The sequence below is a fragment of the Schistocerca cancellata genome, chromosome 3 (assembly GCF_023864275.1).
Source record: "Schistocerca cancellata isolate TAMUIC-IGC-003103 chromosome 3, iqSchCanc2.1, whole genome shotgun sequence".
NCBI classification, from domain to species: Eukaryota; Metazoa; Arthropoda; class Insecta; order Orthoptera; family Acrididae; genus Schistocerca; species Schistocerca cancellata.
The window spans coordinates 914,182,502-914,195,324 of NC_064628.1; the positions used below are offsets into that span (position 1 = coordinate 914,182,502).

Genomic DNA, 12,823 nt, shown 5'->3' on the forward strand with positions numbered 1-12,823 from the left:
AATCTTTCTTCCAGCCTTTTCATTACAATGGATGAGAATCAGTATGAGTCCTGAATTGGACACTGATTACATTGCAGTAAGGCTCTGCATCATAACCTGTCAACTGAATAAACAAGAACACAAGCCTTTAATATTATCATTTTATGTCATAGTTTCATTGTTTTCCATGTGTAATGTAAGTTTAACACCTGTAGTGTTACATACAGTTGTTGAACAAAAAAATGTGAACACACTCATATAAATCCTCATTTTCAGAGATTGTGTTCTTACTTATAAAAACTGATCTCATCTACGGTTTTCTCCTTTGTATTACAGTATTTCAGAAATTGTTTTCACTGTTGTTATATTAATTGTCTGACTTGGTAGATTTCCAGCATACTCAAATTGGTTCGTGAGAACAGCTTTATACGGTAGTAACCAAGTAATACATGAAACCAATCCACTAGTTCATGAAACAGATCCAAGTAACACAAATATGACTTCATTCATAAACCTCTGATCAGTAGCAGAGATAAGCTTCTCGTAACTACACAGAATAACTGATGTGAGCTGTGACTGATGTGAGCTGTACAAACTAGAACAGCATAGAGACAGTCAGTCAGTGCTGCTCCATGTGTGTATAGGTGTGAGTTTCTGGTAGACAGCACGGCATAGACCATGCCATTTGCACGCTTCCTATAGGTGGCCTCTAGTGGCCAGCCTGCACTGATACAGTTGGCGGTTCATTTGAGTACACACACATGATGACACTATACTCTGCCTCTCTCTCTCTCTCTCTCTCTCTCTCTCTCTCTCCCTCTCCCTGTAGCGTTCTCGCTTCCCGAGCACAGGGTCCCGGGTTCGATTCCCAGCGGGGTCAGGGATTTTCACCTGCCTCGAGATGACTGGGTGTTTGTGTTGTCCTCATCATTTCATCATCATCCAGGAAACCGAGCGACGTGGCGCAGTGATTAGCACACTGGACTCGCATTCGGGAGGACGACGGTTCAATCCCGTCTCCGGCCATCCTGATTTAGGTTTTCCGTGATTTCCCTAAATCGCTTCAGGCAAATGCCGGGATGGTTCCTTTGAAAGGGCACGGCCGATTTCCTTCCCCATCCATCCCTCACCCGAGCTTGCGCTCCGTCTCTAATGACCTCGTTGTCGACGGGACTTTAAACACTAATCTCCTCCTCCTCATCCAGGAAAGTGGCGAAATTGGACTGAGCAAAGACTGGGTAATTGTACGGGCGCTGATAACCACGCAGTTGAGCGCCCCACAAACCAAACATCATCATCATCATCATCATCATCATCTCTCTCTCTCTCTCTCTCTCTCTCTCTCTCTCTCTCTCTCTCTCTCTCTCTCTCTCTCTCACACACACACACACACACACACACACACACACACACACACACACACACACACACACACACTAGTAGCAGGATACAGCTCCCTCATGCAAAATGGGCACCCACACGATGGAACACAGGCGGTCACAGGCACGCACGAGGTCAGTGGGCCCACGTGGTGCCTGACAACAGCACTGGGATGCCATCGTCATCTCTGCGTCGTCATGAACTGGCAGGTCCCAATGCAGAGGAGACGGGGTTGGACCCACCGGGGATAATGGCTGAGGCGATGATGACGAAGGGGGAGGATGGAGGTGGCCTGACTAGAACAGCAGACTGCGGCAATGGACCTGAGCCCGAAGATGGACTGGTGTCCAGTGTTGGCAATCTGGAACCCCAAGGCGCTGCACATGAGGCTGCAGCCAATGGGACAGGAGCACCTCCACAGCAGGTGGTGATACAGACATCACGAAGATGTCATCCCAGCCAGTGGACAACACTAGACGAATCAGACCACGCAGGTACGGCGCAGGCCACAGAAGGGGGAGCAACCCACGTGGCAGCCAGCTGAGAAGCAACTGGCCTAGGCTCCCTTCCCCATAGGCGTGAAGCAAGAGGTGGTCAGAAAACGGAGAAGGGCACAGTATGGCGAAGGATCCACAACAAACTTTTTCATTGGAGACTTGAATGTAAGCACTAGTCTCACCATTTGATTGAGGGTGAAATGGCAGAGCTGTAATATGACAAATGTCGTCATGGTAATAAAATAATTGAAAGGTGTGAGAAATGAACTGGGGCCCATTATTAGAAACTAATAAAGCAAGTCAACCCCTCAACAGAAAAAAAACCACCAAAAGCGTACAAATTGTGACATCTGGTGACATCAATGCACATCGGAGAATGTAAGGCAACCGGGAAAATGCATCCACAACAAGAGCCAGTATGAATTCAAGAAGGGACCTGCAAAGTGTACATGAATGCATTTCCATGGCTGGCGTGGAGGGTGCCAGGAGGACAAGAGACCCCTGGGAGATACTTGTTGTTGGGCACACTGCTCACAAGCCACAAGAAAACGGATGATTTTGCCATCAATCCCTAGCCAAAATGTCTCCTAATTAACAGTTCAGTGCACGAAACTCCCCAATGGCCCTGGTGGAGAAGGTGTAGAACCTCACACCTAACATGGCAGGACAGACTGTTCTGGGAGAGAGTTCTTTTGTGGACAACAGCAAAACACCATCAAAAATTGGAGATATGATGCTGTAAGTAAAAAAATAGCTATGCAGAGGGCCATAGCTCGACCCTGTGGTTTACCTGGCCAGCCCTGTTGAGCAAACCAAACCACCTGGCAGACAACTGGGTCGGCGGCAATAGTAGTCGCTATGCGTAAGCCCATAATTGGGAAAACCTCAACCTTGGCCTGCATTTCCATACCAAAATGGAAGCAAAGCAATTATTCATAATCAAAATTAAGATCAGGACCCATAGGAAAGCAGGGCAAGGTGTCTGTGTTGCCCTGTTTGGATGTAGTTCAAAAATTGATTTCGTAATTGTAGCGAGACAAGAACAGTGCCCAGCATTGTAGGCAGTGTACTGCATTGTCAGGCAAGGAAGTGTGAGGGTTAAGTAAGGAAACCAAAGGTTTATGGTCGGTAATAATTGAAACTGGGAGCCATACAAAAAAAAGCCATGCCATTTCTGGAAGCATAGACTATGGCAAGAGCCTTCTTTTTTTTTTCACCTGAGAATAATGCTACTGGGCCAGACAGAGATTTAGAGCAAAAGCCGCAGATCGTTCAGAGCCGTCAGCATGTTGATGCGCTAGCATCGCTGAGGCCATACTGTGAGGCATCAGTTGCCAAAACTGTGTGCTAGTCGGGAGAGGACATGGCTAAACAAGGAGCCAAGGGTAGTTTGGATTTCAACATTTGAAAAGCACATTCACAATCTGGGCTCCAGCAGAAAAGGTATATTTTGTGTAATGAGGTGTCCAACGGGTGGGCCGATGTGACCGCCCTTGGCTATCTTCCCTATGAAGGCTTGAAGCTCCTTCGTGGACAAGGGACAAGGTATTGACGTAACAGTGGAGGTGTGGTCTAGCAGTGGGGAGCCCTATCCCGAAAGACCTCAAACACCAAATAAACAATAGAAGGTTGTAACAACTGAGATTTTAAGACTCTTCAGCCACAAGAACCTGCAGATATGCTTCAAATAAATCATTTTTAGAAAAAGGCTGATCACCCAACATTTTCGCCAACAGTTCATGCTGGGGAGTCAGAGATTATATATCCAGGATCGACTGCACATTGCCCGTAGTACTGAAGTCACCACACAGACGAAGTTTCCATGAAGGCTTCCGAACTACAACCAGCGGAGACAACTGTTCACTAACCATAACAGGTTGCAGCACACCTAGAGACTGAAGTCTGTCCAGTTCTGCTCTCACTTGATCATTCAGGGTGACAGGAATGGGATGCACATGACAAAAACGAGGCCGAGCGATGGATTTCAAAGAAATATGAGCAGAAAAATTAGTAGTGCCCCCAATACCTTCTGAAAATTCCTTACACAGTGTTTCCAATTGAGAATATGGTAACTGATTGAACACAAGGTGAACTATGTCAGTGATAGAAAACCCAAATGCCTGAAACGAGTGCATCCCAACGCAAGAGGCAGATGCTGTAAACATAATGTTCTTCTGTTTATTATAATTGACCAGCTTCCGCATGACTGATGTCAATGGCAGCAAGCCTAAACTCACATAGGTTTGAGCATTCAGTACCTGTTTTGACCTGTAGCCAGAGCATTTCACGAATAACACTTAACTTGATAAACAACTTGGGAGAAGTCACAAGCTGTGGAGTTACACAGTTTACATCAATGTCCATATCTTGAGAAACCTTCAGCGAACAACACACGGAGGAGATGTGACCTTTCTTCTGGCAAACATTAGAAGTAGCTCAGTGCTTAGAGTACACCAAATGTTCATGCTGGACAAAACAGGAAGGACAAGACAGAAACAGAGAACGCTGATGCTGGTACTGTGGCTGTTGTAGCTGCTTGGACTTGCTTGGTCTGCTCATCACTGGGCCTTCATGTTTACTGCCGCCCTGCCACTTCCTTGTGCAAGCCATCTGTCATCCTAGTAGTGGACACATCTTGTGACACTACTGCCACATGACCCCACACTTCAGTTTGGTCACCCTCCAGAGAAACTTCAGAAGATCATGCTATTTCTATTTGCAAAGAGGGGGGAGGGGGCCGGAGGTCTCATAGAGTAAAGCCTTCTGATGCACTTCTTTGTCCAGAGCTAAACAGATAATTGTGTTGTGCATCATAGATCCTGCTGCATAGTCACTATGGGAATCAGTAACAAATTGATACATATAGCCCATTCCGTGAAGTTCAGCTGCCGCCCAGGCCCTGTATGATTAGCTTAGTTTCTTGCAGCATCAGTAGAATTAAACTCACACCTGTATGACAAGCGTTTGTTTGCGATGGACAATAAAATGCTCATGTGATCAAAAGTAAGGGCTGCCAGTTCTTGTAAAGGGGTAAGCTGACAGTAATTGAAACACCTTCGGTGCAATCCACGAGAGGAGGAAGGCTTTGCACAAATTCAAGTCTGTCACACTGAAAACCAAAACATGCTGTCTGAGTCTTTTTTCATAATCTCCCTGATCCTCAGCTGAATCATCATTGGAAGAAAAGTGGGTGGATGAATTGGTGGAACAGTACCCTGTCTGTTAATGGAAGCCAACATAGTGTTCATAGCTGAAGTAAGCTGTTTAATCGGAGCTGGTGTCACGGAGTCAGTAATGAATAAACCTGATGAAACCACACTTAAAAGATTACACATGCAGAAACTGTTCCACACTCGTCGCCAGTTGTGTATAACCAAGCAATATACGAAAACGATCTAAGTAACACAACTATGGCTTCATTCATAAACCTCTGAACAATAATGGAAATAAGCATCTCGTAACATGACAGAACAACTGATGTGAGCAGCACAAACTAGAAGAACATAGAGTAAGCCAGTCAGTGCTGCTTCATGCGTATATAGGTGTAAGTCGCCAGTAGATGGCGTAACAGAGACTGTACTACGTACACGCTTCCTACAGGTGGCCTCTAGTGGCCGGCCCACACTGATGATACAGTTGGCAGTTGATTTGAGTGGACATGCAAGGTGGCACTATACTCAGTGCACTCATAATCACACTCACACGCACTAGTAGCAGTATACACATATACCTACTAGAGACAGCAGATGCCTCCACATCTAATATTATGACAATGTACTTAGTCTGATAAACATGGTACTGGGAAAAAAGCTAACCTCTCTAATAGAAATAGGATGATCTTAGGAAGAGATCTTATCTCTAATAAAGAAACCACTGCCACAAAAATGAATATGAGCATCATTTCCATCCAGACAAAGTGTCAGTGAAAACATTGTGATGGGAACTGCATAAAGCAAACATTTGTGGTGGTGAAACTATCCTATAAATCAGGTGACTGTAGAGAACAGACTTAAGCTTTGGAAGGAGTGCAAAATCTGATCTGCTGACCAGTGGAAACATGATGCAGCCCAATAGTCTATCTTTGTTTTCTACTGCTGGATGTGCTTATGTGCAAAGAGTACATGGAAGAAAACAATCCAAAATATATTTTTTCTGCCATAATTTTTGTGCAGTTTCTGTAATGATTTAGGCAGCTGTGTTTTGGATTTCAGTGGGTCCTGTGGTCACTCTGAAAGAAAGTGACTGGTATGGTCAAAGAAACAAGTTTAGGTTACCATTTTCACATAATTTATTCAGGCTGGGAACTGCTCCTTTTCACATGGCTTAGAAATGTCCAAGACTAGTTTGATGAGCATGAAATATAACGTTTAACTTGGCCATCTCAATGGTCAGATTTCAGTGTTATTTTAGTTTGCATATTAAAAACAGGAAAGTGCCTTTTACACTCCACTCTCAAAGAATTGAAACTGTTTTTTGGGATGTAGGGTATGAAATTCCATAGATTCAAAATAGCTATGCTTCAATCCCCTTGATCATTTAGGATATCAGCAGTTGTAAAAGGAAAAAAATTATGAAAAATCCTAGGAACCACCAAAACGTGCAGCATATTATACAGGAGATGTATGGAAATGTAAAATAGTTGTTACCTAAACAAAGGGAGAAATAAGTATGAGGTTTACATTGTATCAGGAAGACACTCAGTGATGTTAAACAATAGGAAATGACAACACCAAGTGGCCAGTTGATGCTATACTTCACAGTATTGACAATGAAGGTGGATGAATAATGTCCCTCATCGGCGTAAATATAAATGTGTATTGACAATAAGTTCCAAAAACAAGGCTAATTATTTTCTACTTTTATGTTTTTGTTTCAGCTGTAGTTAGAAATTAGTCTCCTGTAGCTAAGTATTGGCCAGCCATACTACCTTTTTGTAATTTTCTAAATATGTACATGGGATTTGCTAAAGATTATAAAGAAGTACCTCAAGACCTGTATTAAATGTGGAAAATCATCAGCAGAAGGATAAAGAAACTAAGGAATGTACCATTTGGATGTTCAGTCACCTATGCTGCATCGTCCCATGATAGCAAAAAATGTGAAATATAGAAGCACGTTACATGTAGGTTAACATACATGTTTGTACCTCCATTTCATGAAGAGGTTCCGTGAAGCATTAGGAAAAGGAATTACATAACCCAGTAAATCAGATTAGTCATCTTGGCTTGTAGTCATATGCATAAACAAGTCACAGGGGAGGAACCCATAGAGTGAAATGCAACTCGCTCTCTCAATAGACAATGCGACCTTTGTGTGTCACCACAGTTATCCACAGAAATCCCCAAAATCGTCATCTGATAAAAATTCTGGAGGAGACATACTTTATCATAACAACTAGGGACTTCTATGTTCATCATTCTAAGCGTAACTTCAGTTCATTATTTTTTTTCATACTTAAAACTGCAGGTATTACCCTCTGGATAACAACTTACTGGCTGATGCTATTCATATATATAAATGTACAAATGAACCCAGCATACTCTCAAACTTTGTTTAGGTCCACGAACACCCTTAGTTCCCAGCCCTTGTCTGCTTCATTCGTGCATAACAAACACCATGAAATACAATTGATTTATACATATTTGTACAATGCAGAGGGAATGCTTACAAATAAAAATCCTCTCCACTTGAAAGCTATGTAAATCGAGTTGAAATGCTTGAACTCTGTCACCTTAATCTTCAGGTGTTTAAATTACTGCCTGCTGGGGCTGCAAAGTGTCCTTGTACGTGCAGAGCAACAGAATCCAGAATGCTTATGGTTTAAATATTAGGTACTTGCAGATTTGTAGGTTGAGATGATTGTAATCTAGCAGCTCAGCACAAGAGAACACAAGACTACAGTTAGAAACGTTCTTTCTCATCTGTCATCTCAGGGCATCTGTAGTGTCTGTCGAAGTCCCTTTGCACCCCTGGCCAGAGTCCAAGAAATCTTAGCACCATGTGATACACGAGACAAATCATGTCATATTGCCTCATAAATGCTCTTCCAAAATGTTTTTGGTGGACCTGGATAGTTCCTATCGACCAATAAGCTAAATCAGGATTGCCATCTGATACTGTCTTGCAAAATGGGGTTAAAGCATTCAGTTCCTCTGTACCAATAATCAATCAGTGCCCTGTAGCAACCTGACTACTCTCAAAAGATTCCCAGATCCAACCATGACCAATTTGCTTCTACCATATCCTCTGTACACAATACAGAATCACAGTCTTAAGTTAAAGGGGATAAAGACATACACAAGAACTTAACTGTTCAAATTTCCATTGAAGCAAAACACAGTTTATTCCCTTGTAATTACTGTCGCCGAGTGTACTTATATCATTAAACAACACCCTCATACCCTATCAAGTGACCTGTTCCTAAATAGTTTGTGTACACTATCTAAACAAAAATATGCATCTCAAAAACAGGCAGTTGACCAAGACATTTCTCATGTCTGCACCTGGGACTGCACTTCTAAATGCTCTCTTAACTTTCCACACTGAGAGAACAACTTTGCTGATCCGTGGCGACTGACTTCCAAAATATACACTGCCATGCCACCTCCACCTTTGGGGCTCCAAATTCATCTACTATACCCCACCAGAACAGCTGACTGACTTCTCAATTTTGTGATTTCCTCTGCACTCGATAACACATTATTTTTACACACAGGCGTTTCAGCCAATCAACTTTCACAACAGAAAGTAGGCACAGTGACTGGCCATTTCCTTTTAACACTCACAGTACTTCAGTAATGTGCTGCTGCCTGGCAACTCTCTCAGGAGTTTGTTTCCCAGAGGGCACTAGGAAATGTCAGCCATTCTGTGGGAACACTTGCCTTTAAAAACCACCAGGTTGTGCAATGCCTTCACCTTTTAGCCAGATTTGCAGAATATCAGCGAGATTGTTTTCCCTGTGCTGCAGGTGTTTAACTGAGAAACCCTTACACATCCTCCATACAGTCCTGATCTCTCCCCGCACAATTCCCATATTTTTGTAATCCTGAAGAAAGACATTTGTGGCCATCAATTTATTTTGGTCAAAGAGATAAACACTTGGGTACAATTGTGATCCATAGCCAACCACAAACATTTTTTTCAGGAAACCATTGGTCATCTTGTCTCACAGTGGGTTAAAAGTACTAGTTATGGTGATTACTTTTGAAATAATAAACTATATACTTACTTTGTTTTCCATCTGTGTTGTTTTCACTTGAAAGCCCCCTATAGAATTGAAAACTGTGCAAAAAATTGTTCTACAGGCGAATCGATTTTTATTTTATTCTTGTATTGATCTTATAGCACGGATGTTGTCAGTTGGACTTAAAATTACCATTAATAGTTTAATTTTTCTCACAGGAAAAAACCGTTACTCATTCTTTATGAAGAAGATGGTGATGATTTCAAAAAGTGCAAGAACATCCCAGATAATGTGAAGGGTTATCGAGTAAAGCCAGGACATGCATTTGGACATCATCACACGTATGTATTTGCCACTGCATTTGTTTGTGCTAATAATTTGGAACTTTGTTTTTTTCTGGTTTAACTGCATGAAATCATTTTAGAAAACAATTCTTTTTTAAAAATTTAGCCACATATCTCAGTGAAATATAAAAGTACTAAATACATTCTAGGTTGAGGTTTTAGTGCAGTAATAAACATTTAGTCATTATATACCAACTAAGTTGGTTTGTCAGCCAATACTTTGAACACCTCGCACTCAAGTGCTTCATGGTCCTAATTCCTGTTTGGCCATCCACATTTACTATTCTTTGCAGTTTCCCTCCACATTTAGTATTCTTTGGCATTTCCCTAAATTACTGCAGGTGATTGTTGAGATGGTTCCGTAATCTTTTCCCAACTAAGTTAGTGTTCTGATTTTCTATCATCTGTAGAGATCAGGTCCACAGCTGTATCAGTTATATAAATGATGTAATGCAGCTACCATTTTTTTCTTCATTTGTTGCACGATTTCACAGTTTCGGTCTTAAGCAATTATCAGTTATCCTATTAAATAAAAGCTTCATACCCTCTGAGGGGCTCGCTTCTCTTTGATGGGTTCGTGCTTGGCTACCATGGGGCCCCAGCCTTTGCAACATCTTTTCCCTTCCGTGCTGCATGACTATTCACTTGCTATTCTTTTCCCACCCTTAGGAACATGTCTGGGATGTTTTTGGAAATGTGTTATGCATTTTCAATAGGCAATATCAAAACAGTCTCTCCACTGCTTTTTGTTGCTTTTTCCTTTCTTCATTCCCCTTCTTCTATGCTTCCTCCATCTCAACATTTGGGTTCCTCTGTTTCTTATTCCTCTTTGTTGGCTCCTGAAGGCCAGCCCATGCGTCTGATGTGTAACAGGTGACTGGGTAATGCATAATTTCCAGCCCTGGGTCAACAGGTAGGATTCACACATCCCCTCTTGTACAGGCCAGGCCCGAGGAGGGGTGATTGCTTGAGCTGCTGCCTTTCCAAATTGCCGATTGGTCCCTCTGTCAGATATTCAGGAAGTGTGACATTTGGTGTGAATAATCACCTAAGGGGGGTGCACCTCTCTCTGAGAGGGCCTCCAGTTGGAAGGAGCGGGTCATCAGAGACGCTGGCAATCATGGGGGATTTTCTCGCAGTGAGCCAATCGTGTTTTTCTCAGTTAATGTCTGCTAAATGTAAACGAAATGAGGCTAACGATTCAAGGACCCTCCCAGCTGCACCAAGGTTCCTCTTGCTGTCACATACTAAAGGCGATCAGTCCTTTTCTACGGTAAATCCGTATATTATTTGGAAAGGTGTTCATGCAAGTGTTGGCCCTGTGAAATCCTGCTCTCATTTACACAATGGGACTTTGCTTTTGGAGACTACTTCTGATTCTCAGGCACAACTACTTCCATCTTCGCTCCTCCATGGCTGTCCTGTTCGTGTTGAGGCCCACTGAATGCTGAATTCTTCCCATGGTGTTATTTACACTAGGCTGCTCGATGGTCTGACCGAGGCAAAAATCCAAACGTACCTCTCTGATCAGTGTGTCACTGGCATCCATCACTCACACTCTTTTTCTCACTTTTGATAGTGAGCAGGCTATGAAGTTATCACAGTGCAACTGTACATTCTGAGTCTGATGCGCTGCTACCAGTGTCATCATCACAACCACACTTGAATGTCCTGTTGACACTCAGCCAAATATGTAACACATGGTAGGGATGCTCAGGAGGGAAACTGTCCACCTCCTCAACTGCAATGGTGACCATACCACCTCCTCCTGAGATTTTCCCATGTATCTCAATGAGTGGGCAGCCCAGGAGATCCGGGTAAAAGAAAAAGTGCCTTATCCGGTCGCTCGCTAGTTGGAAACCCTGTGTTCTGCCATCCAGCACTTACAGTACTGTTTTAGTTGCATCTCGCTCCACAAATGACATGGTCACGCAGACATGCGACCTCAAATTCAGCATCGCAGTTGTAAAACCACCCAGTGTCACGGTAGCATCCCCGTCTCCTCCTCCATCTGTGCAACAAGTCACCAAACTTTCACCTCATGGGGCAAAGTCACCTGTTAGACAACCAGCAGGCTGGATTGGACAAAAGGAATACTCCCATGAAGACTTCTTACATCCCTCCAGCCACCAAACATCTGAGTCTTCCTCTTGCAACCAGAAAGGCTCCAGTAAATCAAACAAAGGCAAACGGTCTTCTCCTTCGCTGACTCAGAGACTCTCTTTGACAGTTTCGCCATGTGATACCCTCGCCCAGCTGACCCCGTGTCACGAATGCGCACTGCCAATCATTTTTCTGCCTTGGACTCTGGAGACCAACAGAAGGAGAATGCCAATGCCTCTAGACCTCATGGAACAGGATCCTCCTGCCTCCATGCCCTGTAGCAACAAGTCTTCAAAGGCTGGCACTCGGCAGCTGCTGAGGTTACACCCTTTCATTTTTTTCCCTCTCCCCTTTCCTCATCATGAATCAATGGAATGTTCACGGGCACCTAACAAAGAGGACTTACAGCTGCTCTTGGAATCACAGTGTCTGCTTGTGTTACCTGCCTCCAGGAAACAAAATTGCGTCCTCGTCCTCACAACCGCTTTGACCCCCCCCCCAGGATGGCATTCCATCTGGTGGGAGAGTCATGCTGCTGATCAGGGATGACATTCATTCTCGACCCATCTCCCTGACTTCTTGGCTTCAAGCTGTTGCAATCCACATTTTCCCTTTATATCATTTACATCTCTCTGTCATTCGGTAGCATCAGGACAGACTTTCTCCAGTTTATTGGGCAACTCCCTCACCCGTTTCTGCTGCTCGGTGACTTTAATGCCCACTGTCCTCTTTGACGTTCTCCAAGAACCTGTTAAAAGATGTACCCTCTTGGCAGACCACCTCAATCAACTTAACCTTAACACAGGAGCACTCACATTCCTTTCAGACTCCATGCATTCCTGTTCCTCTTTGGATCTCTCCTTCTGCACTGCCCATCTTGCCCATCGTCTCGAGTGTTCTGTTCTCTCTGACACATACTCGAGCTACTGTGTCCTGTGTGCTATCCGTTTGCTGGCTCCTACACCATCTACATGCACACACAAATGACAGCTTTCTGAGGCCGACTGGAGGCTTTACTCCTCCCTGGCAGCCTTCGACGGATATCATTTCCCCGGTTGTGATGACCATGTTGGATAACTTACAAACATTATCCTTACCACCGCAGAATGTTCCATTCCTTGCACTTCTTGTTTGCCACGCCTTGTCCTGGTCCCTTGGCGAACTGAGGTGTGCCATAACACAATTTATGTGGGGTGATGTGCTCTCCGTGTTTTTAACCATCATCCTATGATGGTAAATTGCGTTTGTTATAAACAGTTGCGTGCACAGTGTTGTCGCATTTTTCAGGATAGAAAAAAAGCTAGCTATTTTTCCTTTATTGGTTCTTTTAATAGCTT

The 12,823-nt window shown here is 43.5% G+C and overlaps 1 protein-coding gene across 1 annotated transcript in view; it reads left to right on the forward strand.

The window, feature by feature from the left end:
- LOC126175990 (probable tyrosyl-DNA phosphodiesterase) overlaps positions 1-12,823 on the forward strand; it is a 121,739-nt gene that overhangs the window by 42,102 nt on the left and 66,814 nt on the right. Inside the window, exon 5 of the mRNA XM_049923099.1 lies at positions 9,258-9,380. Within this exon, the coding sequence (XP_049779056.1) occupies positions 9,258-9,380 (123 nt within the window). The remainder of the gene's footprint in view (positions 1-9,257; positions 9,381-12,823) is intronic.